Source organism: Canis lupus, chromosome 7 (genome assembly GCF_048164855.1).
Source record: "Canis lupus baileyi chromosome 7, mCanLup2.hap1, whole genome shotgun sequence".
Taxonomy (NCBI): domain Eukaryota; kingdom Metazoa; phylum Chordata; class Mammalia; order Carnivora; family Canidae; genus Canis; species Canis lupus.
In genome coordinates this window covers 67,436,033-67,463,706 of record NC_132844.1, presented here as the reverse complement: position 1 = coordinate 67,463,706, position 27,674 = coordinate 67,436,033, and the positions used below count along the sequence as shown (strand labels likewise).

The 27,674-nt window shown below is 39.4% G+C and overlaps 1 protein-coding gene and 1 long non-coding RNA gene across 8 annotated transcripts in view; one reads left to right on the top strand and one right to left on the bottom strand.

Annotated features, from left to right (window-relative positions):
- SLC26A8 (solute carrier family 26 member 8) overlaps positions 1–27,674 on the bottom strand; it is an 84,636-nt gene that overhangs the window by 56,659 nt on the left and 303 nt on the right. For 6 of the 7 annotated variants that reach the window (XM_072833283.1, XM_072833280.1, XM_072833281.1 and 3 more), the window contains exons 2-3: positions 18,104–18,290; positions 11,839–11,978 (exon numbers count right to left, since the gene is read on the bottom strand). In XM_072833283.1, the coding sequence (XP_072689384.1) occupies positions 11,839–11,978; positions 18,104–18,290 (327 nt within the window). Of the gene's footprint in view, positions 1–11,838; positions 11,979–18,103; positions 18,291–25,318; positions 25,451–27,674 lie in introns of those variants that run through there. The other variant, XM_072833278.1, reaches the window with a different exon arrangement.
- LOC140637140 (uncharacterized) lies at positions 1,358–22,062 on the top strand. Its single transcript, XR_012034386.1, has 3 exons — positions 1,358–1,549; positions 1,985–2,088; positions 17,878–22,062. It is a non-coding gene; the product is annotated as an uncharacterized lncRNA (long non-coding RNA).

Sequence of the window (27,674 nt, the reverse complement as noted above, 5' to 3'; positions counted from 1 at the left end):
GACCTATCTTCAACTTACATCATAACGTGTGCTCATCTGAATTCAGTTATAAGTTCAGTGAGCCAAGTTAGTGTCTTAGATAAACAAGGCTTTGTGTGTGTGTGTGTGTGTGTTTGAGGTTCAAACACATACAAAACTAGAGTATAATGACCTCCCATGTATTTATAACCTGCTTTAACAGTAGTCAACTCATGACCAATCTTATCTCATCTATTCAATGCTCACTCCTCTCCCAATTCATATTATTTTTTTTTTCAATTCATATTATTTTTAAGCAAATTAAAAAAATGAAATTATTTCATCTGTAGATATTTAAAAAAAGACCCTCTTTTTTTTTAAGTAATCTGTGTGCCCAATGTGGGGCTCAAACTCACAACCCTGAGATCAAAGTCTCATGCTCTATTGACTAAGCCAACCAGGTGCCCCAGAAGGAGACCCTCTTTTTAATTTAACTACAATACCATCATTATATTTAAGAAATTAATAATGGTTTTTTATCAAATATTCAGTCAATGCTCAAATTTCCCTGCTTATCTCATAGATGGTTGTTGTGGCCTTAGAGGGCCTCTAAGATGATCTGCAATGGCTAATTGGTATTCATGCCTCTGTGTGATCCCTACCCCTTTAGTAGGGGATGGACCTAGTAACTCGTATCTAAAAAGTGAGAGTACAACAAAAATGATAGGATGTCACTTTTGAGAGTAGGTTGTACGATGCTTCTGTCCTGGTTGCTCTCTCTCTATCTCTCACCAGCTGCAAGACCTGGCTTCAAGAGTGTGTGACCTATGCAATTAAACAGGGCTTAGAAGGTTCCACACTTGCCTTAATGCTCTACTCTGACCATCTTGAAATTCTGAATAGTTTTTAAAGTAGGAAGTCTGCATGTAGCTGTTCCCAGCTACCATATTAGGAGGACACTCAAGCACTGTTGGAGAGGCCCACAAGGTGAGAAACCCAGGCCTGGCAGCAAATGCATGAGTGAGCCTAAAGGCTGATCTCCAGCCTCAGTAGAGCCTTGAGATGACTGACAGCTTGACTACAACCACATGAGAAACCTTCAGCCAAAGATATGGTGGGTTTTGGAGTGATCTTTAAAAAATATTATTTGCTATTATATGTTGTACTATTTTTTACAATCTTTGTGTTCATATCAGGACCTAAATGAAGCTTTCATATCAGTTGATGGGTCTCTTAAATCTTTATAATTTATAGTTTCTCCTTCTGCATTTCTTTTCAAAGCAAAGCTCTAATGATTGCAAAAGCAAAAAACCAAGAAAACACACACACAGAGAAATTGCTTAAATTAGCTTAAGCAAAACAGGAAATTTACTAAAAGAGTATAAAAGGCAGTTAGGCCTCATCAGAGACTGGAACCGTAACTAAAAAACCATCAGGATCCAAGGCAGCAATCTCCCTATTTTCTTGGTCTTTAGGCTTGCACAGGCTCCTGTTTTTGTTTCCAGTTCGAGGCTACTGGGAACAACATTGCCAGGAATATTTTTGTACATGCCTCTTGGTGCATCATTGTACAAGTTCCATTTTAGTGTGTGTGAGTTAGCATGTAACTCAAATTTCACTTTTCACTTCAATAATCTTGATCAGTCTCATTGAGTTGTTTCCTTACGGATTTGTAGGAGTATATATATTGCAGATTTAAGTCCTTTGCTGAGTGTGTGTATTACAAGTATCTCTCCCTTTCTGTGGTTTGCTTTTCAATCTTTGTGTGTCTTTGAATGAACAAGACTTTTACTTTATTAATTTATTAGTCTTTTCCTCTTAGGCAGGCTAGTACTTCTTATGTCTTGTTTGAGAAATCATTTTTTTACCTCAAGATCATGAAAATATTGCCCTACATAATTCTAAAAAAATTTTATGGTTTTACCTTTCACATTTAGGTATTTAATCTACCAGGAATAGATTTTTGTGTATGGCATTAGGTAGAGGTCTAAAAATTGTTTTTTCTTGTTGTTATTGTTTTTAATAGGTTCTACACCCAGCATGGAGCCTTGAGATCAAGATCTGAGCTGAGATCAAGAATTGGACACTCAACTTACTGAGCCACCCAGGTGCCCTTAAAATTTTTTTTAAGTAAGTATCCAGTTGTTTCATATCATTCATTAAAAAGTTTGTTTCTATAGTGACACATCTGATATAAACTGTGCAACATATATCTGTGTATCTCTTTTCTGTTTCATTGGTCTAATTGTATATCTCTGTAATACCATACTGTCTTGCTACTTTGTAGTAATTAGTTTAGCAACAGTTTTGATAAGTTAGTCAAAAAATGCCCATTTTTATTGTGAAATATAACATACATATAGAAAGTGCATTAAAATAGATCTTGATGGGGTGCCTAGCTGGCTCAATTGGTTGACTGACTGACTCTTGGTTTCGGCTCAGGTCATGATTTCAGGATGTGGGATTAAGCCCTGGTTTGGGCTTTGTGCTCAATAAGATTCTCCCCCTCTGCCCCTCCCTCAACTTATGCCCTCTCTCATGCACACACTCTCTCTCTCAAATAAATAAATAGATATATTTTATTTATAAAAATAAAATAAATAGTTAAAAAACTAGATGTTGGGGGTCTGGGTGGCTCAGTTGGTTAAGCGTCTGCCTTCAGCTCAGGTCATGATTCTTGGGGTCTTGGGACTGAGCCCACATTGAGCTCTCTGCTCAGCAGGGAGTCTGCTTCTCTCTCTCCCTCTGCTTCTCCCCATGCTTGTGTGCTCTCTCTCTGTCAAATAAACAAATAAAATCTTTAAAAAAATAGATGCTGAGCTAAAACAAACATCTTTGTTACCACCACCCAGGTCTTTGATTATAATTCCACCTATTTCCACAAAGGTATTCATTATTTTGACTTTTTATGATAATAATTTCTTTGCTTTGCTTTATAGTTTTACCAGTAATGTACATATTTCTAAATAATACAGTTTAGTTCAGTTTGAATTTTCAGTTTGGATTTTATATTGATGGAGTTACACTGTATGAAAATTTTATTTCTGCTTCTTTTGCTCAATATCATGTATATAACAGTCCTCCATATGGTGGTAAGTTGCTTGAGATTGCTCATGTTCCTTCCATGTATTCCAATATATGCATATATGAATGTTTACTTATTCTGTCTACTTTTGTTGGCCATTATCTTAAATATTACAACTTTATATTAAATTTTGATAATTGGAGAAGTAAGCCTTCTTGTGCTGTGCTTCAAAAGAATATGGCATTCTTGGCTTTTTGCATTTACACATACATTTTAGAATCTGTTTATAATGTTCCATTAAAAAAATCCTGTTGAAAAAAAAATCCTGTTGAGATTTACATTAAAATTATCTATAGAGTTTATTTTGAGAGACTGAGATCTTTAAATATTGAGGCTTCTAACTCATGAACTTGCTAGTTTTCAATTAATTTAATTAATAATACTCAGTAAAGTTGTATAATTTTTCTAAAGAAACCTTACCTACCTTTTCTTAGTTTCATTACAACTTATTTCATATTTATTATGCTTTGGTATTTATTATGCTTTTATTATGCTTTTATTTTATTTTATTTTATTTTTTAAATTTTTTATTTATTTATGATAGTCACACACACACAGAGAGAGAGAGAGGCAGAGACACAAGCAGAGGGAGAAGCAGGCTCCATGCACCAGCAGCCCGACGTGGGATTCGATCCCGGGTCTCCGGGATCGCGCCCTGGGCCAAGGCAGGCGCCAAACCGCTGTGCCACCCAGGGATCCCGGTAAATGGTATCTTTTAAAAAATTTCACTTTCTGTTTCCTGCAGGTACATAAGAATATACTTGATTTTTATATATTGATCTTGTATCCAGCAAACTTGATAAAATCTTATTAATTTTATTAATTTATTGGTAGATTATTTTCTTCATTAAAAAATGATCACCTATAAATAATGAAATTTTGTTTCTTCCTTTTTAATTCTTATACCTTATATTTCTTTTTCTCACCTTGTTATACTGCTTATGAATTCCAGTATAATGTTGAATAGCCCCAATTTACTCTTTTTTAAAAATATATTTTGTTTATTTATTTTTTAAGTAAGCTCTCCACTCAACATGGGGTTGAACTCATGACCCTGAGATCAGGTTTCATGTTCCACCAACTGAGCCAGTCAGGTGCCCCAACCCTTATTTACTTGTGATATGTAACATACATTTTGAAATGTAAGGTTTCTTTTTTTAAAGATTTATTTGTTTATTTTTGAGAGACAGTAAGCAGGGGGAGGGGCCGAAGGAGAGGGAGAGAGAATCTTCAAGCAGACTCCCTGCTGAGTACAGATCCTGATGCAGGGCTCTATCTCAGGATCCCGAGACCATGACCTGATTTGAAATCAAGAGCTGGCTGCCCAAATGATTGAGCCACCCAAGTGCTCTGAAATGTAGGGTTTCAAATAACTTCCCCATACAGAGAAGTAAGAGAATTACTTGGTAAGAGCCTGAGAACTAAGTGGTCTAATCTCAGTTAAAATTAGGCTTTGGAAAAATAAAGGGAAAACTAATTTCCAAACTTTCCACTACTTTAAAAAATTTTTAATTTGAACTAATTTTAGATCTATAGAAAAGTTACAAAAATAATAGCTTCTTGTATATCCTTTACTTAGCTTCTCCTAATGTTAACATTTCACATAGAGTATAATGATCAGAATCAGAAAATTAACCTTATAAAATAACTAAAGACTTTATTTGAATCTCATTAGTTTTCCCATTAATTTTCTTTTTCTGTTCCTGGACTCTATCCAGAATTCCACATTCCATTTAGTTATTTCTCCTGAACCCTGCAAACTATAATAGTTCCTCAGCCTTTACTTGGTTTTTTGTTTGTTTGTTTGTTTGTTTGTTTTAGAATATTTGTTTTTCTTGACTTTGACACTTTGAAGGAGTATTAACAGATCAGTTATTTTGTCAAATGCCCCTCATTTGGGGTTAGTCTTAGGTGCCTGCACAATTATACTAAAGTTAAATGTCTTTGGCGAGAATGCTACAGATATGATGTTGTGTCCTTCGTATCACAGGATTCAGAAGTCTCTGTATATCTTACTGCTGGTAATGACATAGCATTGATCACTTGGTTCAGGTTGTTTTTCCCAAGTTCTTTACTATAGAGTAGTGAAGTAGTTAGCAAATATTTTGAGGAAGAAACTCTGAAACTATGAAAATCTCCTTACATAGTTTGCAGACTTCCACCTACTAATTTTAACATCTGTTAGTGGATTTTATCTATGGCAATTATTACTCTGGTGTTTCCCTAATGGTGATTTTCTATTTTCTTTTATGTTTATAAATTGAAATTCTACTGTCAGGAAGATCTAGCACTTTTTTTTAAAAATTTTATTTATTTATGATAGTCACACAGAGAGAGAGAGAGGCAGAGACACAGGCAGAGGGAGAAGCAGGCTCCATGCACCGGGAGCCTGACGTGGGATTCGATCCCGGGTCTCCAGGATCGCACCCTGGTGCCAAAGGCAGGCGCCAAACCGCTGCGCTACCCAGGGATCCCCTAGCACTTTTTAAATAAGTTCTTCACCTGTAGTATTTTTGTTTCATTTGAAGGATAGTATTAAGTTGTCAGGTACTACCTATTCAAATACAAATAAAACTTTTGAATTATTTAATATTTATTTTTTTTAATTTTTATTTATTTATGATAGTCACGGAGAGAGAGAGGCAGAGACACAGGCAGAGGGAGAAGCAGGCTCCATGCACCGGGAGCCTGATGTGGGATTCGATCCCGAGTCTCCAGGATCGCGCCCTGGGCCAAAGGCAGGCGCCAAACCGCTGCGCGACCCAGGGATCCCTTGAATTATTTATACTACAAATTATTTCATTATTAAAATACTTAAAATAATATAGAATACTTAAAATAATATAGAATCCCTTAGTCAGTTAACAACTGTTGCTCAGATTCATTCATTCATGTAGTTATGTGATCATTATTATTCACCAAAGAACTTGACTACCCACTATGTGCTAGATAGTATGCTGGATGCTGGGTAAACTTTTACACCCTAATGCCATTCTTCTTTTGGTATGAAATTATACTGATGATTTGATAATTTAGTAATGAGATGTCCTCAACTTTGACCATAAATGAAGGACTTTTGATAAGTGGGAGTCAGTAGAGGACTCACAGTTAAAGCATCAGTACCAAGAGTTCAGGTCCCTCATTGTAGCCCTCTAGAGACTTTCTGATACTTTTCTGGAAGTAAATGTACTCATACAAACAGAACATTTTGATTTATCGCTACCATATAGAAATTTTAAAAGGCACTCCTTTATTTTGGGAATGCAAAGCTGGTTCAATATTTAAAAATTAATTAATGTAATCTACCATATTAACAATCTAAATAGAAAAATACATGGTCATGTCAATATTATAGAAAAATCATTGGACAAAATACAATATCCATTCATGATAAAAATTCTCAGCAAGCTAGAATAGATGGAAAGTTCCTCCACCTAATAAAGAGCATCTACAAAAATCCTACAGCTAACATCATACTTAACTGTGAAAAATTGAATCCTTTCCCTCCTAAGAACAGGAACAAGGTAAAAATGTCTATTCTCACGACTCTTATTCAGCATAGTAATGGAAGTCTTAGCCAGCACAATAAACAAGATAAAGTCATAAAAGTCATTCAGATTAGAAAGAAGCACAACTGTCCCTATTAGCAGGTGACATGATTATCAATGTAGTATATACCAAGGAATCTACAGAAGATTCTTAGAACTAATAAATGAGTTGCAGGATGCAAGGTGAACACACAGATCAATTGTATTTCTATATGCAAACAATGAATAATTGGAAACCCAAACTGTTTTTAATTACCACAATCAGTATCTCCTCCAAAATGAAATGCTTAGATATAATTCTAACAAAACATTTGCAGGACCTGTATGCTAATGAAGGAAATACAAATGCTAATGAAGGAAATCAAAGAAGGCCAAAGTAAATGAAGATATATACCATGATCATGGGTTGGAAACTCAACATAAAGATATCAATTATCCCCTAAGTGCTCTATGGAGTTAATGTAACAGCTATCCATATCTCAGTAGGATTTTTTTGTAGGCATAAACAAGCTGATGATAAAATTTATATAGAAAAATAGCTAAAACAATTTTGAAAAAGAACAAAATTGGAGGGATCACACTACCCAATTTTAAGACTCACTATAAAAATACAATAATCAAGACATGATATTTGTAAAGAGATAGACAACTAGATCAATGGAACAGAATAGAGTCCAGAAATGAACCCACAAAAATATGGCTATTTGATCTTTGAGAAAAGCATAAAAACATTCAGTGAGTGATAGCCTTCTTTAAAAATGATGTTAAAAAAAATGATGTTAAATATGTAACAAAAAACAAACTTTGACCTAAACTTCATACTGTATGTAAGGATTAACTCAAAATAGATCATAGATCTACATGTAAAACATAAACCTATAGGACTTTTAGGAGAAAACATAAAAGAAAATCTTTGTGACATGGGATTAGAAAGGTTCTTATATACAATAGGAAAAGCACAATTCATAAAAGGAAAAAAAATGGATAAATTGGACTTCATCAAAATTAAAACTGTTTGTTCTGTCAAATACACTATTAAGAGAGTGAAAAGATAAGCTATAGACTCAGAGAAAATATTTGCAAACCACCTATCTGACAAAGGACTTGTATCCAGAATATATCAAGAAGTCTCAAAAATTAACAATAGGAAAACAAAAATTTTTTTCCAATTAAAAAATTGGGCAAAGTTGTTGAACAAGCATCTCACTAAAAAGGATGTGAGATGAGTATAGGGGTGCGTGGGTGGCATAGTCAGTTGAGTGGTTGACTCTTGGTTTTGGCTCAGGTTATGATCTCAGCATAGTGAGACTGAGCCCCATGTGGGGCTCCATGCTCAGTGTGGAGTCTGCTTGAGATTCTCTCTGCCTGTCTGTCCTCTCCCCCTCCAGCTCATGCTCTTTCTCTCTCTCTCTCAAGTAACGAATAAGTAAATATCTTTAAAAAAAAGAGGTTATGAGGATAGCAAATATGAACATGAAAAGATGTTCAATCTCATTAGCCATTAGGGAAATACAAATTAAAGCCACAATGAGACATCACTACATAACTCTTAGAATGGCTACAAAAGATAATAAAATCTAGCCTTCATCAAAATGAAGACTTTTGCTCTGTATATACTCTGTTAAAAGGATGAAAAGATAGGCTACAGATTGGGAGAAAATATTTATAAAACACTAAGATAAAGGACCAATATCTAGAATACATGAATAACTCTTGAAACTCAATAGTGAAAATGTAAATAATCCAATTAGAACATGAACAAAAGACAAGAAGAGCTATTTCATTAAAATATTCAAGTGGGGAATTGGCATAGGAGATCTTAAACATCATAAGGCATTAGGAAAATGCAAACTGAAACTGCAATGAGATCTCAGACATCCTTATTAGAATGGCTAAAAAGGAAAAAAAGTAGTGACAACATCAAGTGTTAGTGAGGATGCAGAGCAATTGGATCACTCATAGATTGCTGGTGGGAATATAAAATGATACAACCATTCTAGAACACAGGTTGGCAGTTTCTTAAAAATCTAAAGATATAACTATTCTATAATCTCACTGTTGTGCTCCTGGACATTTATCCCAGAGAAATGAATACTATGTTTGTTAACCTACACACAAATGTTCATAGCAGCTATATTTGTTTTTTTTGTTTTGTTTTGTTTTAAGATTTTATTTATTTTTTCATGAGAGACACAGACACAGACACACAGACACACACACACACACACACACACAGGCAGAGACACAGGCAGAGGGAGAAGCAGGCTCCATGCAGGGAGCCCGATATGGGACTCGATCCTGGGACTCCAGGATCACGCCCTAGGCCGAAGGCAGGCACTAAACTGCTGAGCCACCCAGGGATCCCAGCAGCTATATTTGTAATAGCCAAAGCCTGAAAACAATCCAGACATACTTTAAGGGTGTTTATGTTTAAATAAACTATGGTGTATCCATAGCATGGAATACCACTCAGCAATAAAAAGGAAAAACTATTGATACAGACAAAAACCTAGATGAATCTTCAGAGAATTAAGATGAGTGAAAAAAAAAAAAAGGCAATCTCAAAGAGTTCCAAACTATATGACTCTATTTTATATAACTTTCTTGAAATGACAACATTCTAGACATGAAGAACAGATGAGTGGTTGCCAGGGTTAAGGAGGAAATAAGAGCAAGAGGCAAGTGGGGATAATATAAAAAGGCGACATGACGGATCCCTTGTAGTGGTGGAAATGTTCTATATCTTGACTATATCAATGTTAATACCCTGGTTGTGGGATTGAACTGTAGTCTTGTAAGATGTTGCCATTTGGGAAAGTAGAGAAAGGATACAAGGAATCTCTCTGCAGTTTCTTTCAAATGCATGTGAATCTATATATTGTTTAGAGATTTGTTTTATAGAGAGAGTGAGAGTGAGCAAGAGAAAGAGAATACAAGGGATCCCTGGGTGGTGCAGCTGTTTGGCGCCTGCCTTTGGCCCGGGACGTGATCCTGGAGACCCGGGATTGAGTCCCACGTCGGGCTCCCTGCATGGAGCCTGCTTCTCCCTCTGCTTGTGTCTCTGCCTCTCTGTCTCTCTCTGTGTGACTATCATGAATAAATAAATAAAATCTTAAAAAAAAAAGAATACAGCATCTTTAAAAAGAAAAAAAAAGAAAGAGAGTACAAGTGGGGAGAAGAGGAGGCAGAAGGAGAGGGAGAGAGGTAATCTCAAGCAGACTCCTTGCTGAGCTTGGAGCCCAATGCAGGCTCTATCTCATGACCTTGAGATCATGCCCTGCACTGAAAATAAGAGTCAGACACTTAACTGACAGTGCCACCCGGCACCTCTTGTGAATCTATAATTATTTCAAAATAGGAAGTTTAGTTTAAAAATACAGGCAACATCAAGCGAAGGGTGTGGAGGAACTAAAATCCTCATACATTGTTGGTAGGAATGAACAATGGTAGGCACAGCCACTCTGGAAAACAGTTTGGTAGTTTCTTATAAAGTTAAACACATACCTACCGTATGACCAGCAATACCACTCCTGGGTATTTACCTTAGAGAAATGAAAACTATGTTTTCATAAAAACCTGTACTGGAATGTTCATAGAAACTTTATTTGGGACAAAAACTAGACATGAAATGTCTACCAACATGTGAATCAGAAACTCTGGTTTCTCATCCACAGCCATGCAGTGGATAATCTATTCAGCAATAAAGCTATTGAAGCATATTACAATTTCCACTAATTTCAAAGACATCATGCTGAATTGAGGAAGCCAGCCTTTGACAGTTACATATTATATGAGTCCATTCAGATGATAGTCTCAAAAAGGCAGAACTGTGGTAATAGAGAACAGATCAGTGGTTGCCAGGGGAGGATGGGACTAAAAGGAATGGCACAAGAGTGTTTTGGGGCTGACAGAACTGTTCTGTTTCTTCATTTTGTGGTGGTAACATAAATCCATACATGTGTACAAATTTGTAGAATTGAACACCAAAAGGAAAAAAAAAAGTCAATTTTTACTGTAGGACAACTGAGCTCTTAAAAAGGGATCCCTTTTCTCCAACTAACAGCCTTGTGCCAGAGTTGGATGTTAGCTACCACTTGACCCTTTGTTTGGCCTCTTTTGTACTTTATACAACCTATATGATCACAGGTTTCATACCTGCCTGACTGGCCCCAGAAGGATAGACAAACAGTGCTTAAATACTAGTAGGGAATTGCGAACTACTGTAAGTAAAGGATTAATAAAATCTTTTCTCCTTCTCTGTGGATAAATTTGGTGTTGGATTAACTTTCTAGCTCTTCCTTTGGGAATCTGGTAACAGTGAAATGTCAGCTGTGTTACCAGCCAACATTGGTTATGGTAAAAATGCCTGATTATTCTGTACGTGGACCAAGAAGATTGTGAATGAAGGCTAAATATCCAGTGGGAATCATTGGCTTTGAGCTTTTCTGAGCACGATAACTCTTGTAATTGGGCATGCCATTTGTGGGACTCTGAAAACAACAGTTATGAGAATTACAAGAGACGTTGGTTCCTATTCAGGAAATGAGGCTTCTAAAGCCCAATTAGCTCCTGTACCTCTGTCTGTTTGATTTTGTTGTCTTCTATCTGAACTGCCACTTGGAAGACCAAAGAGTGGCCCCTGGACTGCTGTGTGTGTAACTTACTGAAGAGATGCTAGCATGCTGTGTTTCCTATTCTTTACCTGTCTAAGTATAACCAATGCCAAGTGAGGACTATTGTAGTTGTGTGAATATTAAATGACTAATTAAGCAAAAAAAGACCAATGCTTGAATGGGCAATCCAAGTATCTTAAAAGTATTCTATGTAAACTAACTGAGTCTTTTTTTAAAAATTTACTTTATTTATTTGAGAGGGAGGGAGAGAGAGAGAGAGAGAGAGAGAGAGCAGGGGAGGGGCAGAGGGAGAGAAAGAGAGAGAGAATCTCAAGCAGACTCTCCACTGAGAGCAAAGCCCCAACATGGGATTGATCCCAGGACCCTGAGATCATGACCTGAGCTGAAATCTAGAATTGGATGCTTAACCAACTGAGCCATCGGGGTGCTCTGAAGCTAACTGAATCTTTTGGAACCACCCTAGAAGAGTTAGTAATATGGCAGATAAGGGAATAAATGGTAGTAATGTGATTGGAATGCACCTATTTTTTCTATTCCTCTAACACAGGTAATTGTTTACTCTGGATAAACAGACAATGTCTGATAGATTGTGGGTAAAAAAAGGCTTCCTTACCTTGGGGAACTTGCACACAGCCAACACTTATACCAGCAAGTAAGTCTCCAATAAGCCAATCCTTGAACCGATACAAACACACCCACTCCAGGAAAGGAAAGATCGTTAGTATGCATCTCAGGAATTTGTGCCATGAGCAGCTGTGAGAAAGAAGAACAGAGATTTGATTAGATTTTCCAAAGAAAAAAAACCCCACATACCAAGAAAAGGCACGGTGCATAATTCTTCCCATACAACAGAGTTTCTTGTTAGCACTATTGATATTTTGACATAGTGGATGAGATAATTCTTTGTTGTGGGGCTGTCCTATGCATTGTGAGATGTTTAGCAGCATCCCTGGCCTTCACCCACCAGATGTCAATAGCACTCCCTCCCCTAGTTGTGACAACCCAAAAATGTCTCCAAACATTGTCAAATATTCTGTGGGGGACAAAGTCACCTCTGGCTGAGAACCAAATCTCATGTATATATGACAAGAACTAAGCTTTATTGTCTAGCATACAAAATAGGATGTTTGGAAAGAATTAAACCTACCAATTTTCCAGTAGAAAAACGGACTGTTACTGCTTTCTCTTGAGAAGGACAGTGTTTTGAGATGTGACATTGTTGGGAGACGGGGCAATTAACACATCCACATTATCCCCATATACTTTTTTTTTTTTTTAACTGAACATTAACTTTATGTGGCTTTGATCTGTAGTATGTGGAAATTTATAGAAAATGTAGATATTGGAATCCTATGCTTTAGGAGTTAGCCATATAAAGAAAAAGCAACAAAATAAAGCTTTATTATTTTTTAACCCAGTGAACATCAATCAGAATCATTTTTGTTATCTGGGGGACATTTGGCAACGTCTGGAGACATTTTTGGGTGTCACAATTGAGGGAGAGGGTGCTACTGGTATCTAGTGGGTGGAGGCCAGGGATGTTGCTATACATTCTATAGTGCATAGGCCAGCCCCCACAAGAAACAATTTTCTAGTCCAAAATGTTAATGATGCTGAGATTTAGAAAACCTACATTAACCTTCAAATCATCTAAAACAGCAGAATCATTGTTAATCAATCAGTCAATTGGTTAATCAATCAACTAGTAAAACTAATTTGGTTTTAAGTTGCTTTTTGCTATTTACATTTAGTATGGGCTGAAAGCAAAAAATATGAAGGCTTTTCATCTATGAGCTGTAATTGAATAGCTGGGATTTGACTATAGCAACAAATAGAACTTTAGCGTATCCAAAGCTAAAAAGTGTGCTCATAAAGAATTTCACGTATGTTTGACTCTCACAACTATGAGCACTATGATCCCTAAGGTAATTAAGGCCAAATAAGCATGTCATTTTTCCAAGGTCATAATAGTGTTGACAGAGCTGGGGCTACAAACCAGGTCTTCTGATGCCTACTTCAGTGTTCTATTTACTCTATTACCACCATAGTTCATATTGACAGCTATTAAATTCTGTTTGGGAGCCAGGAAAAAGACCATTGCTATTTTATGAGAGTCCCTGAATGTTAGGCAGGTATACACAGTGTGAGTACACAGTCTCTCCAATTATGACCCTCAAAGGAGAGAGTAGAGCAAGTCACTGGGACAATTTGGTGTTTCATCTGGTCAGTCTCTCTTTCTCTCCATGTGCCACTGGGCAGAAGTCACCCTAGGCAGAGTCATCAAAGATCTTTAGCATGGAAAAAATACAGTGGACATGGAATGATGAGGCCCTAGAAGTAAAAGAATATTAAGGCAAGAACTAGAGGAATAGGAATTGAATCCAGTGGGGGAACGGTATAAGCATTTTGACATGAATCTGGATTTTATCCAAAGCATCATAACAGCAAGGAATCTAAGAGTCTATGTGGAAATACAGGGGGCATTCTGATAAGAAAGGGAGTATTTGTAGTTGCTAATGAAAAGGAAGAAAATGAGGAAAGAGATGAGATTTTCTGTCAAAGAAGAGGTGGTGGGGGCACCTGGGTGGCTCAGTCAGTTGAGTGTCTGACTCTTGGTTTCAGCTCAGGTCATGATCCATGGGTCATGAGATGGAGCCCTCTGTCAGGCTCAGAGCAGAGTCTACCTGAAGATTCTCTCCCTCGGCCCCTCCCCCCAACATGCTCTCTTTCTCTCAAATAAATAAATAAATCTAAAGAAAAAAAAAAGAAGAGATGGAGTTCAAAGATTTTTTAACTAAAACACTCATGTATATAGTGTTTTTTATTTGCTCGGTGCCTTACAAATACTCCTTAAATCCTCACACTAGATACTAGTATCATCCCCATTTTTACAGATGAGGAAACTGAGGCAAGGTAGGGTTGGATAGCTTACTTCAAGTCACGCAGTTGGGAAGCAGCAGAACTGGGATTCAAGACCAAGTAATCTGGCTTCTGAGTCTTGTTCTTAGCCACAGAGTTGTGCTACCTTTCATGTTAAAAATCCAGAAGTGGATAAAACTGTATGTTTTACAAATGAGGAGTAAGGGATGCCTGGGTGGCTCAGCTGTAGACTGTCTGCCTTCAGCTCAGGGTGTGATCCTGGAGTTCTAGGATGGAGTCCCACATTGGGCTCCCTGCATGGAGCCTGCTTCTCCCTCTGCCTGGGTCTCTGCCTCTCTGTGTGTCTCATGAATGAATAAATAAAATCTTAAAAAAAAAAAGAACTGCTAGAAAAGCCCAATAGGAGCAGAATTGATCAGATTTAAGTGTCCAAGCATAGGGCAGGTGGAGGGGAGTTAGGCTAAAATTTCTTTGGTAGTACCTTTTTATGATGAATTAAAAGTCAGGAAAAGACTCTTCTTGTGTAGAGACAAAGCCAATGTGCCCCCAAATCCCCTCTTTGACATATGACTTCTGAGCCATCTGGAGTAGAGAAAATGAGAGTAGTGATGTAGGACTGGGGAGGGTCTCCAAGACAAAAGGCAGGATATGGACAAAGGAGAATGTGTCAGAGAAAGAAGGTCTACAATAGGGTGGTATGGAGGCCTTCTTGTCTTGTCATCCAAAACATGCCAACCACAGTGATAAATTAAGGGATGAGAGAGATTGATAAATCTCAAGTGTGAGTGAGGACAACTTGAATAATTAGGGGTTTGTATAATGAGGTAGGTCAAAAGGGTCCTTAATGAGGTCTATGGACCCCCATGGGGTCTGTAGATAGAATTTGTAGGTATGTGAACTTAGGAAAAATTATACCTTTATTTTCACTACCCCTAAGTGAAATTTAGCATTTCCACCAGTGATGAATATTACAACAAACCACTGAAAGTATCAGCAGAACCTGACTTTGTCACCAATAGAAATCACAATATGTTCATATTATATTAAGATTGTTTAAAAAAAAAAAAAAGATTGTTGCAGAGATCTTAAGATATCATTTATATTCAGTTACCTTGAAATTATGGTAGCTACTAGATTCACATTATTAAATAACATAATTGTAATATTTAAAAAAATATTTTGAGAACTATATTTCAACCTAACTGGTTTCTTTTATAATCCTCTGTATTTTATGCATTAAAAAATATTCTGGCCAAGACCACTTAATGAGGAAAGAACTGTCTCTTCAACAAATTGTGCTGGGAAAATGGGATCTCCATATGGAAAGAATCAAGTCAGACCCTTACTTTATACCATATACAAAATCAACTCAAAATCAATCAAGAATCTAAATTTAAGAGCTAAATCTAGAAAACTCTTTTTTTTTAAATTTTTATTTATTGATGATAGTCACACAGAGAGAGAGAGAGAGAGAGGCAGAGACACAAGCAGGCTCCATGCACCGGGAGCCCGACGTGGGATTCGATCCCGGGTCTCCAGGATCGCGCCCTGGGCCAAAGGCAGGCGCCAAACCGCTGCGCCACCCAGGGATCCCCTAAATCTAGAAAACTCTTAAAAGAAAACAGGAAAATCTTCATAATCTTAGATTTCATGATAGTTTCTTTTTTCTTTTTTTTTAAAGATTTTATTTATTTATTCATGAGAGACACGCAGAGAGAGAGAGAGAGAGAGGCAGAAACACAGGCAGTGGGAGAAGCAGGCTCCATGTAGGAGCCTGACGTGGGACTTGATCCCAGGTCTCCAGGATCACACCCTGGGCTGAAGGCAGTGCTAAACTGCTGAGCCACCTGGGCTGCCCTTCATGATAGTTTCTTAAAGATGACATCAAAACCACAGGCAACAAAACAAAATAACAGATAAATCAGATCTCATGAACATTAAAAGCTTTTGTGTACCAAATGACACCATCAGCACACAGAAAAGATGGTCCACAGAAGTGGAGAAAATATTTGCAAATTATATATTGGATAAGGGTTTAATATCCAGGATATATGGAGAACTACTACAACTCCACAATAAAAAAAAAAAAAACCTAATTTTAAAAGGGGCAAAGGAAGTAAATAGACATTTCCTCCAAGAAGGCATAAAACTGACCAAAGCACATGAAGGGATGCTCAACGTATTTAGTTATTAGGGAAATGCAACAACAACAACAAAAAAACAAAAAACAAACAAACAAACAAACCAAACCCCACAATGAGATAACCACCTCATGCCTAATAGGATGGCTATAATTTTTTAAAAATGGAAAATAACACAAGTTGAAGACGATATGGAGCAAAAACACTTGTACATTGCTAGTATGAATGTACAATGCTGTAGCTTGTATGAAAGAGTTTGCTAGTTCCTCAGAAAATTATAGTGACGCCTGGGTGGCTGAGCAGTTGAGCATCTGCTTTAGTGTCAGGTTGTGATCCCAGGTCTGGTGATTGAGTCCCGCATTGGGCTCCCTATGAGGATCCTGCTTCTCCCTCTGCCTGTGTCTCTGTCTCTCATGAATAAATAAATAAATAAAATCTTAAAAAAGTTTAAACATAGAATCACCATATGATCCAACAATTCCACTTCCAGGTATATAACCCAAAGGTGTTGAAAACAAGTTCTTAGATACTCCTTTTCCAGAATTTTAAAAAAGATTTTATTTATTTATTTATGACACACACACACACACACACACAGAAAGAGAGAGAGAGAGAGAGAGGCAGAGACCCAGGCAGAGTGAGAAGCAGGCTTCATGCAGGGAGCCCAATGTGGGACTCAATCCCGGGACTCCAGGATCACACCCTGGGCTGAAGGCAGGTGCCAAACCGCTGAGCCACCCAGGGATCCCTCCTCTTTGCCAGTATTAATAGCAGCATTATTCATAATAGCCAAAAAGTGGAAACAACCCATGGATGAATCAACAGATGAATGGATAAACAAAATATGATATATACATACAATGGGGTATCACAGCCATAAGATGAAATGAGGAGCTGATCCATGCTACAGCATAGACGAACTTTGAAAACATTATGCTAAGTGAAACAAACCAGATATGAAAGACAAGGGATGCCTGGGTGGCTCAGTAGTTGAATGTCTGCCTTCTGCTCAGGTCGTGATCCTGGGGTCCTGGGATTGAGTCCCACATTGGGCTCTCTAGAGGGAGCCTGCTTCTCCCTCTGCCTGTCTCTGCCTCTCTCTCTTTCTCTCTCTCTGTGTGTCTCTCATGAATAAATAAATAAAATCTCTTAAAAAAAGATATGAAAGACAAAAATTGTGTGATTATACTTAAACAAAATATCTACAATAGGCATAGAGACAGAACCTAGAGGAGAGGTTACCAGGGGCTAGGGGTGGGGGAAAATGGGGAATTATTGCTTAATGGGTACAAAGTTTCTGTTTGAGGTGATGAAAAAAGTTTTGAAAGCAGTGGTGATGGTTGCACAACATCATGAAATGTTCTGAGTGCTGTAGATTTGTACATTTCAAACGGTTAAAATGGCCAATCTTCGTTTATATCTATTTTACCACAATTTTTTTAAGTAAAAAAAGAATTTCTGAAAAGATGTTCATAAGCTTTATCAGACTGCTCAAAGGTTCATAGCACAAAAACAGGTGAAGAGCCCCTGAACTGTGGGACCTACCCAGTCACTGTGGCTGTCACAGGCTGTGGCTGTTGGAAGACTGTCAACAATAGTTAATCATTTGTATTATTCATTGTTATTCCCAGATGCTGTTGGGGACATCTGAGGTCTTTATGCCCAAGAAATTTATAATCAACAGGATGCTACAGGACAAACCATAAACAAACAAACAACTGACAAAAAATTACACAGGAAACTAAGGGTCCTGATGACAGGAATTCAAAAGAGGAAGACAGAAGTAGGTACTGAAGGAGTAAAGCAGGGTTTTGCTGCTGCCAGCATGAAAGTAGCTGAATGACCCCACACACCCACCGGCACTGGACATGATGTCTGAAGGTGGTAATGTCGATGTCCAAGTTCCCAGAGGAAATACTCTTCCTTCTGTGTTCCTGTTGAAAGGTCTCCTCATTGTACACATCTCGCTTGACATCATATGTGAAAGAATTTTGCCTATATTTATAGCCAAAACTCTGGGCACTCCTCTCTGGTTGCATCATTCCTGGTTGAGTGGGAAGAGATCAAACAAAAAACAATTTATTTTATATATTTTTTAAACAAAAAAACAAATTAAAAAACTCTAGATTCTTGGTACATTTTTATGGAAATTAAATTTACATATATAATGATATCTTACATTTACATAACACATTACTTTTTTTTGAATAAGATTTTATTTATTTATTCATGAGAGACACAAAAAGAGAGAGAGAGGCAGAGACACAGGCAGAGGGAGAAGCAGGCTCCACACAGGGAGCCCGATGTGGGACTCCATCCTGAGTCTCCAGGATCAGGCCCTGGGCTGAAGGCAGGTGCTAAACCACTGAGCCACCCAGGCATCTCAACACATTACTGTTTTAAAAAACTTTCTCTTGTACAATTTTATACTCAAAACCATTGTATAAAAAATGCAAAGTGTGTATTATTCTCGTTTTTCCAAATGGAGAAACCCAAAAGTTTAAATAGCCTTCCTTGGCTGTTTAATAATTAGGGTCGGGACTAGAACCCAAGTGTCTTGCTAGGAAATCTAGTTTTCTTTATATTCAGTTATGTTGCTATGTTGTAGGGGAAATGATTTAAGAGGTAAAAGTCAGTATAACCTTCAATTTTCACTGAAAACAGTAAAGATTAAGTGGTTAATATAGTATCTTCTTCTTTTTATCCCTTCCTTTTCTTCATAGCACCTGTCAGGACCTGATTCAATATTTCTGTCTGTTGTCTGTTTTCCAAGAGGCAGGGCTTTGTTCGTGGCTGTATCCCCAGGTGCCAGAATACTGTCTGACACATAGCAAGCCCTCAATGAATATTTCTTTTTTTTTTTAATTTTTATTTATTTATGATAGTCACAGAGAGAGAGAGAGAGAGAGAGGCAGAGACATAGGCAGAGGGAGAAGCAGGCTCCATGCACTGGGAGCCTGATGTGGGATTCGATCCCGGGTCTCCAGGATCGCGCCCTGGGCCAAAGGCAGGCGCCAAACCGCTGCGCCACCCAGGGATCCCTCAATGAATATTTCTTGAATGATTGTCAAGTACCCAGCTAGTGGCACCAGGGCGCAGCAGAGAAAACTTTGCACAGGCTATCAGGAGCCCGGAGTTCCAGCCCTGGCTGTTTTTCTAACTAGTTTATATGATTAGAGGCAAGTGTCTCAGAAACTGGGTTTCAGTTTCCTTCAGTTTCATGCATAAAATAACGTGAATGAACACATGGCCTCTAAGGGTCACATTAAGTTTTAAAAGTCTATATTGTCCTGCTCTTTTAAGAAAATGAGAAGTTACTGAAGATGGCTATAGATCCATTTCTGGGAGAAAGTATAATCATTTTTTTTTTAAAGATTTTATTTATTTATTCATGAGAGTTACAGAAAGAGAGAGGCAGAGACACAGGCAGAGGGAGCAGGCTCCATGCAGGGAGCCCGATGTGGGACTTGATCCCGGGACTCCAGGATCTTGCCTTGGGCGGAAGGCAGGTGCTAAACCACTAAGCCACCCAGGTGTTCCAGTATAATCATTCTTGATCACCTATGGGTATTTTTTTAAAATACTTTATTTCTTTATATATTTATTTATTTAAGAGAGAGAGAGAGAGAGAGAGAGGACAGGGAGAAGGAATCCCAAGCATACTACTTGCTGAGTGTGAGCCTGGTTCAGCGCTTGATCCCATGACCCTGAGGTCATGACCTGAGCCAAAATCAAGAATCAGACCCTTAACTGACGGAGCCATCCAGGTGCCCCTCATCTATATTTCTGAACAATAAAAAAAGCATAAGCTCTAAACTCCCACATAAATGCAGAAAAGTATATCTATATATTATATAGCTATAAGATACCTAGGTAAACACTCAAAATTTGTAGATTACCCAAGTAGTTCTTTTATAGGTGAGGCTGAAAACAAGTTTAATGTATCAGCAACTCTGTTTTCCTTCAGAATGATCATGTATCATCATTATCATCATCATCATCATCATCACCAATAATTATAGAGCACTTACTATATACCAAACATTGCACTTGGTTTTTTTCATGAGTTATTTCATATAATTTCCAGGACAATCCTAGTGCTGCTATTACCCCCATTTTATAGGTGATAAAACCAAGGTTTTTGAAAAGTTAACTGGGCCATAGTCATAGGTTGTATTTTTACCCTCAAAGCACTGAGTAGTAGTCGTGTGTTGTATAGTACCTATGAACTGAAGATCACAAATTTAATAAAGCGAGAATGTGATTGGGGGATGTAGAAGAGGATGAAAGAGGTATTTTACAATGTATCACTTAGGAGAATTAGTAATTTCTGTGTTTCTCAGAAAAACAGAACTGTACATTAAAACAAGTAATATTTTTCCTTTTCTTCTCCCACCCACAGGAATATTCATCCAGTCTTCCTTACTTTCCCCATGTAATCCTACAATAAGCTTCCGTTGCTAGAATATATCTTTTTTTTAAAAAAAATATTTTATTTATTTGTTTTTGAAAGACACAGAGAGAGGCAGAAGGAGAAGTAGGTTTCATGCAGGAAGCCCATTGTGGGACTTGATCCCAGAACTCCTGGATCATGCCCTGAGCAAAAGGCAGACACTCTACTGCTGAGCCACACAGGTGTCCCAAGAATATATCTTTCCCTGGCAACTGAGAGAGCCTAATCAACCTGCCAATTATACTGAGATTATTAAGAAAAACAAAAACAAAAAAACCCCAGCCATCCTGGGTTGGATCCAGGGTTTGGAATTCAGCATTTTGTTTCTGAAAGTGGCACCAAGGCAGGGTTGGCACGAAGCAGGCAGCATATACACCTCGGGGCACAGAGGGAGCAGTGTGGATAGTTCCTAGGCTCCAGCAATGGCTGGCATGGGTCATGTGGGGCTAGCCTGGCCAGGTCTGATCATTTTCAAGTTGAGCAACAATTGCAGATTTTTATCTGAAGTCCTCTCACTTTGAAATGTTGCCAATTACTTTACCCATTTTTTTTTTTAAACACAGAACATATCTAACAAAACCCCTCTGCAGTCCAATTCAGCCCGTGGACCATCAGTGTGTGATCTCTGTACCAAGAGCCTTGCTGTCAAAGACAAAATACCCCCATCTTCTCCCATCACAAATTATAGTTTATCCCCCAAGACTTTCTCTAATTTTCTTTCCAGGCTAAGGTATTTATATTTTCTGGTGTCATGCCCTTTGGAGGCATTATATCCCACTATTTCACTTACAGGAAGTAAGATTTCATTTTATTACCTTCAATCTACATCATTTATATTTTTTTTCTGGATATGTCTCCTGAGGCAAGGGAAATAAAAGCAAAAGTAAATTATTGGGACTGCATCTAAATAAAACATTTCTGGACAGTGAGCGAAACAATCAACAAAATTAAAAGGCAACCTACAGAATGGGAGAAGATATTTGCAAATAACATATCTAATAAAAGGTTAGTATCCAAAATATATAAAGAACAGATACAACTCAATACCCCAAAGATAAATCATTAAAAAATGAGAAGACATGGATATTTCTCCAAAGAAAACATTCAGTTGGCCAACAGACACATGAAAAGATGCTCCACATTACTCATCATCAGAGAAATGCAAACCCAAACCACAATGAGTTATCAACTCACACCTGTCAGAATGGCTACAATTACAAACACAAGAAACAAGTGTTGGTAAGGATGTGGAGAAAAAGGAGCCTTCTTGCACTATTGATAGAAATGCAAACTGGTACAGCTGCTGTGAAAAACAGTATGGAGATTCCTCAGAAAATTAAAAATAAAACAATGCTATAATCCAGTAATTGTGTTACTGGGTACTTAGTGCCAGAATAACATGCACCCCTTTAATCCCCATCCACTACTTCACCTATCTCCCTACCTCCCCCAGTAGTCATTCGTTTGTTCTCTGTAGTTAAGAGTCTTTTTCTTGGTTGTCTCTCTCTTTTTTCCTTTGTTTGTTTTTTAATTTTTTAAGGGTTTTATTTATTTACTCATGAGAGACACAGAGAGAGAGGCAGAGACATAGGCAGAGGGAGAATTCAAAGGGATACATGCACCCCTATGTTTACTGCAGCACTGTTTACAATAGCCAAACTATGGAAGCAGCCCAATTGTCCATCAATAGATGAATGGGTAAAGATGTGGTATATATATATATAATGGAATATAACTCAGCCATAAAAAAGAATGGACTCTTACCATTTGCAACAACATGGATGGAGCTAGAGGGTATCATGCTAAGTGAAAGAAGTTAGTCAGAGAGAGACGATATATCTCACTCATACGTGGAATTTTTTTAAAAGATATTATTTATTTATTCGAGAAACAGATATAGAGAGGCAGAGACACAGGCAGAGGGAGAAGCAGGCTCCATGCAGGGAGCCCGACGTGGGACTTCATCCCGGGTCCCCAGGACCATGCCCTGGGCTGAAGGCAGCGCTAAGCTGCTGAGCCACCCAGGCTGCCCTCATACGTGGAATTTAAGAAAGAAAATATACAAGCAGGGACGCCTGGGTGGCTCATTGGTTGAGCATCTGCCTTTGGCTCAGGATCTCGGGGTCTTGGAATCAAGTCCCACATCAGGTTCCCCGCAGGGAACCTGCTTCTCCCTCTGCCTGGGGGAGAGGGCTACTGGGGGGAGGGGAAGTGGGGAGATAGGTGAAATAGGGGGTGGGGATTAAAGAGTACACTTCTCATGATCTAAAAAAAATAAAGTGCTTGAGCAGGACTAGTAATATGCACAGGGAAGTGCTTTGGGAAATGAATTATGTCAGTGGTATGCTCTAAAGGTATACTGTCCAGTATGGTAGCCACTGGCTACCTGTGGCTATTTAAATTTAATTTCATTAAAATAAAATAAAATAAAAAATTCTTCAGTTGAGCTAGTTACATATGAAGTGCTCACCAGCCACATGTGGCAGAGGCTACCATGCTGAACAGTGTAGGTATAAATCATTTCCACTATCACAGAAAAGTTCTATCGGACAGGAGAGACTGAAGCAAAAAGTCTAATTGGAGGCCACTACTATTACTATAGTTTAGGGCAAAAGTAATCAAGTTATAACTCGTAGGAGGAACCTCAGTGAGGATGGTTAGCAGAGCTGGGGCAGCAGGAAAGCTGTCTTACAGGGTTCATCACATGACTGGCTAAAGGCAGCGAGGTAAAACACATGATTTCCTTATGGGTTGTTTTTTTTTGTTGTGGTGGTGGTGGTGGTTATTGTCTGGAGTATGTCATTTCTGGAGTTTGTCCAGTTCCATTATGTCTTTGTGGATTTCCTAGAATCCCTAATGCTTCATTTTCATTTACTAGCAGGGCACTTGTGACAAAGTATGATAGGAAACTCCTATTTACAGGAGGCAGATGCAGTTTGGTGTGGAGAAGGCAGTGCATTTTAGAAAAAGTTATCAAACTACACTGACGGGATAATGACCTTTTGGCTGAGACACAATTCGAGGGGGTGTCTGTTACTGACTCCTGAAGGTATCAGTGTGATGGGCCTCTGTATATAGCATGATCAACAACATGCTAAGCTCTACCTAAAATCTTGAAGGTAAGTGTCCACTTAGAAAACAATTCCCTGGGGGCCCCTGGGTAGCTCAGTTGGTTAAGACTCTGACTCTTGATTTCAGCTCCACCTGTTGGGCTCCTGCTGGGCATGAAGCCTGCTTGAGATTCCTCCTCTGACCCTATCTGTCCGGTGTGAGTGTACTCTCTATCTCTTACAATAAAACAACACAACGTAAAATAAAACAATTCTCTGATGCTTCCTGACATTACAAAATATTTCGGTGGGTCTGAAGTTTTTAAGATTTCATTTTCATATTCTACAAATGTGATTTTGGGCATCAGGCTTCACTACTAACAAATTATTTTAATCTTTGTAGTCCACACTTGGTGCCCATGCAAATAGCATCAGCATCATCTGGGAACATGTTAGAAATTCAGATTCTCAGGCCCCACCTAGCAAGACCTAATTTATCAGAGACTCTGAGGATGGGCCAGCAGTTGGTTTAAAAAGCCCTCCTGGTGATTCTGGCAGTAAAATATGAGGACCACTGTAAATGTAGCCAATTATCTTTACTTGGTCAGTCTTTCTGTGCTAAATTTGGTGGCATTGTTTAAAACAGGCACACTATCCCCCACACTATCCATGCTTATCTAGCCATCCCTCTATTCATTTACATAATGTGTTAAAAGTATCTTAAAAAGCCAAGAATAAAACACTTAATCAGAACCCAATTTTCTGATTATTGACCTGATAGATATGAAATCCTGAACCTCAGTTTAGTTGCAATAACATCTTTTCCCTCATATCATCATCTTTCCTCTATCCTCTGCAATCATGGTAAGGTAAAATTCGCTTCCAAAATTTCAAATAAGCATTTGTAATTCCATCAGAAACAACAGCCATTTGCCTGTTACCACCTCATGTTCTTATAGGGAACGTATTTGGAATCCAGCAAAGGCACAAGCGAGGTGCATTGCTTTCAAATATCCTTCAGTCTCTCTATCTGGTGGCTGGGGATGAATAATAAGTTGACAGCCCCCAAGGAGCTGACCATCAGACACATAAACAACTACTTTTAATGCGACTTGGTGAGACTATTATCAGTGGGGTGTGTTGGAGATAAACTCATTTCTGGGGTAGGGATGTTGGAAAGGCTTCCAAGGGGGCCACTGATACATTGATAGGAGTCAAGAGGAAGAGATAGGAGCCAAGGCAGGTGGGAGTGGGAGGCTCAATCCGAGGGAAGAAAATGAACAGAGCAGTGAGGTCTGGAAGTAGGAGGCGGGCCTGGGCAGTCGGGCTTCAGGAGGAGACGGCAGGGTGGTAAGGAGAGGCTCGGGCTGCAGCCCCAGTACAATGCAGACCAATGCGTCTGAAAGGATTCGGTTGCAAACCGCAAGCATTGCCTCTAGTCCTTTGACTAGTAGAGACGATGCCCCCGAGAAATGAGCTTTCCCCGGACTAGGGTCATTCATTCATTTCACACACATCGAGCGCTCTCGAAGCGCCTGGGCTGGCGGGCGACCGACGCCCCGCTCTAACCTGCGGCCGCGGCTCCACCGGGGCCCGGCGGGGGCGCGAGTGCCAGCGCCGGGGTCCCAGCGCCGGGGTCCCACGCTGCTCCGGCCGGGCTGGCGGCGCTGTGGACGCGGCCGCCGGCGGTTCCCGAGCCGTTGCGCCCGAACCCGCGGGCGTTCCGGCGGGCGGGGGACGCGAGCACCCGCACCTGCGGTGGGGCCCGGGGTGGGGGTGGGGAGGCCCCTTAACCTGTGCCACCCAGGCCTCCACTTGCTTTGGGGTTTGACTACTCTTGACTGGGGGGCCTTCTTTTTTTTTATTTATTTATTTTTATTTTTTAATTTTTATTTATTTATGATAGTCACAGAGAGAGAGAGAGAGAGGCAGAGACACAGGCAGAGGGAGAAGCAGGCTCCATGCACTGGGAGCCCGATGTGGGATTCGATCCCGGGTCTCCAGGATCGCGCCCTAGGCCGAAGGCAGGCGCCAAACCGCTGCGCCACCTAGGGATCCCTGGGGGGCCTTCTTAATGCCAGGCCTCGCGCCCTGCACTTCACGCACAGCGATTCACTGAAAGCACCCTACGGCTTTGTCAGGTCGGAAGACGCAGGAGCACCTGGAAGCTGGAAGGTCACTCAAGTCTGCAACCCTCGCTCTCTGCCCCCCAAGCCCGGCTCCTCCCACCGAAGGACAGTCTTCTGCCCGGGTCTCTCGCTGGGCTCCCCCAGCGCCCCGCCCTTTAACCTTTGGAAGTTTACTCAGTCCCTGTCACTATGTGACTACGCCCTGGATTCCTGCTTGGCCCAGCTGCAGTTTTACACTTGCTCGATTACTGGGTTAAAATCTAACACATTCACTTTACCTATTCGTTCCTTTTTTGTAGATTGTCACCCATCGCCCCCCATAAGGCGGGGATTTTTCTTTTTTATTTATTTATTTATTTATTTATTTATTTATTGGCAGGGATTTTTCTAATGGCTGTATTATCAGTGCCTAAACAATGTGGTAGATATAGTAAGCGCTCAGTCAGTTGTAAATTCCATGTAGGCAGCAACTGTGTCTATTTTTTTTAAAGGTTTTATTTATTCATGAGAGAGAGAGAGAGAGAGAGAGGCAGAGACACAGGCAGAGGGAGAAGCAGGCTCCATGCAGGGAGCCGGACGTGGGACTCGATCCCGCGTCTCCAGGACCACGCCCTGGGCTGAAGGCGGCTCTAAACCGCTGAGCCACCCTGGCTGCCCAACTGTGTCTATTTTTAAATTGCCTTTTGTCAATCAGAAGTGGCTGGCACAGAGTAGGCATTCGGTACATGTTTGTTGAAAGAGTGACTGAATGTACTGTTTAGTTCATTTTTACCCTTTCAGTCACTCCCACTTCACTATCCCAATTTGGTGGATAATCATGAATTCCTTAGGTTCATTCCTACTGCCGAGTTTCCTCCCTTGTATCCATCCACTCATCACCTTGATTGCCCACTCCCACCCGCCATTTCTTTCCAATCACATTTTTGCTTCTCGCCTCTTCCTTCAACCTTCATTACTTCTTGGAGGGCTCCCTAAACTGCAGGTAGCCTTGGAACATTTTCAAGCAGCATGTCTTCATAGGCGAGAGAATCCAGACTAAGCCACATCGGATCCTCCAAGAAAAGCTTTCCAGGAATGACCCATGACTCTGGTTTTTATTTTTGTTTTTCCTTGAGGAGAACTGAGGATCCTGCACTCTCTCCTAAGTTGAGATCATGGTCATTATTCATAATTTGTTCAATAAATATTTATGGGGTACCTATTATATTCTAGGCACTGTGCTAGGTGCTGGGACAAGATATGCAAAATCTGAGCATTCTAAAGGATGCACGACACGAAAGAGAATAATCACGGGAAGGGTTGAGAGGTGTCCTGGCTTGGACCCAGTTACTTCTAAGAGACATTGTAACAAACTTTAACAAAGGAATAAGTTGGTTACAGTGGCTGTAGGCATGGTTATATAGTATCTTGCTCACTCACACTTACTATCTTGTTCAGCTTTACAGGTAACCCTATTAGGCGCGGATGTAAGGCAGGAATTACTTTTGCAGAAGCTGGAACTAGAGTCTAAGAGAGGTCAATAGACTTGCCTAATAGGACACCCTCTGCCTTGCTCTCCTTAACCTGAGGCAAGAATCAAGCTTCAGAGCAGGATTCAGTTTCAAACCCTCAGAAGTACTCTTTTCAAAAATCCTTCTCCAAGGGGGATGCGGGAGACTTTCCTGAATCAGAACTGCCTGGAGCATATTATAAAAATGCGCGTTCTTGGCGCCTATCACCGACCTATCCACTTAGACTCCCTGTGGGTCCTGGGACTTGGCTTTTTTTTTTTTTTTTAACACTCCAAGTGTTCTTCT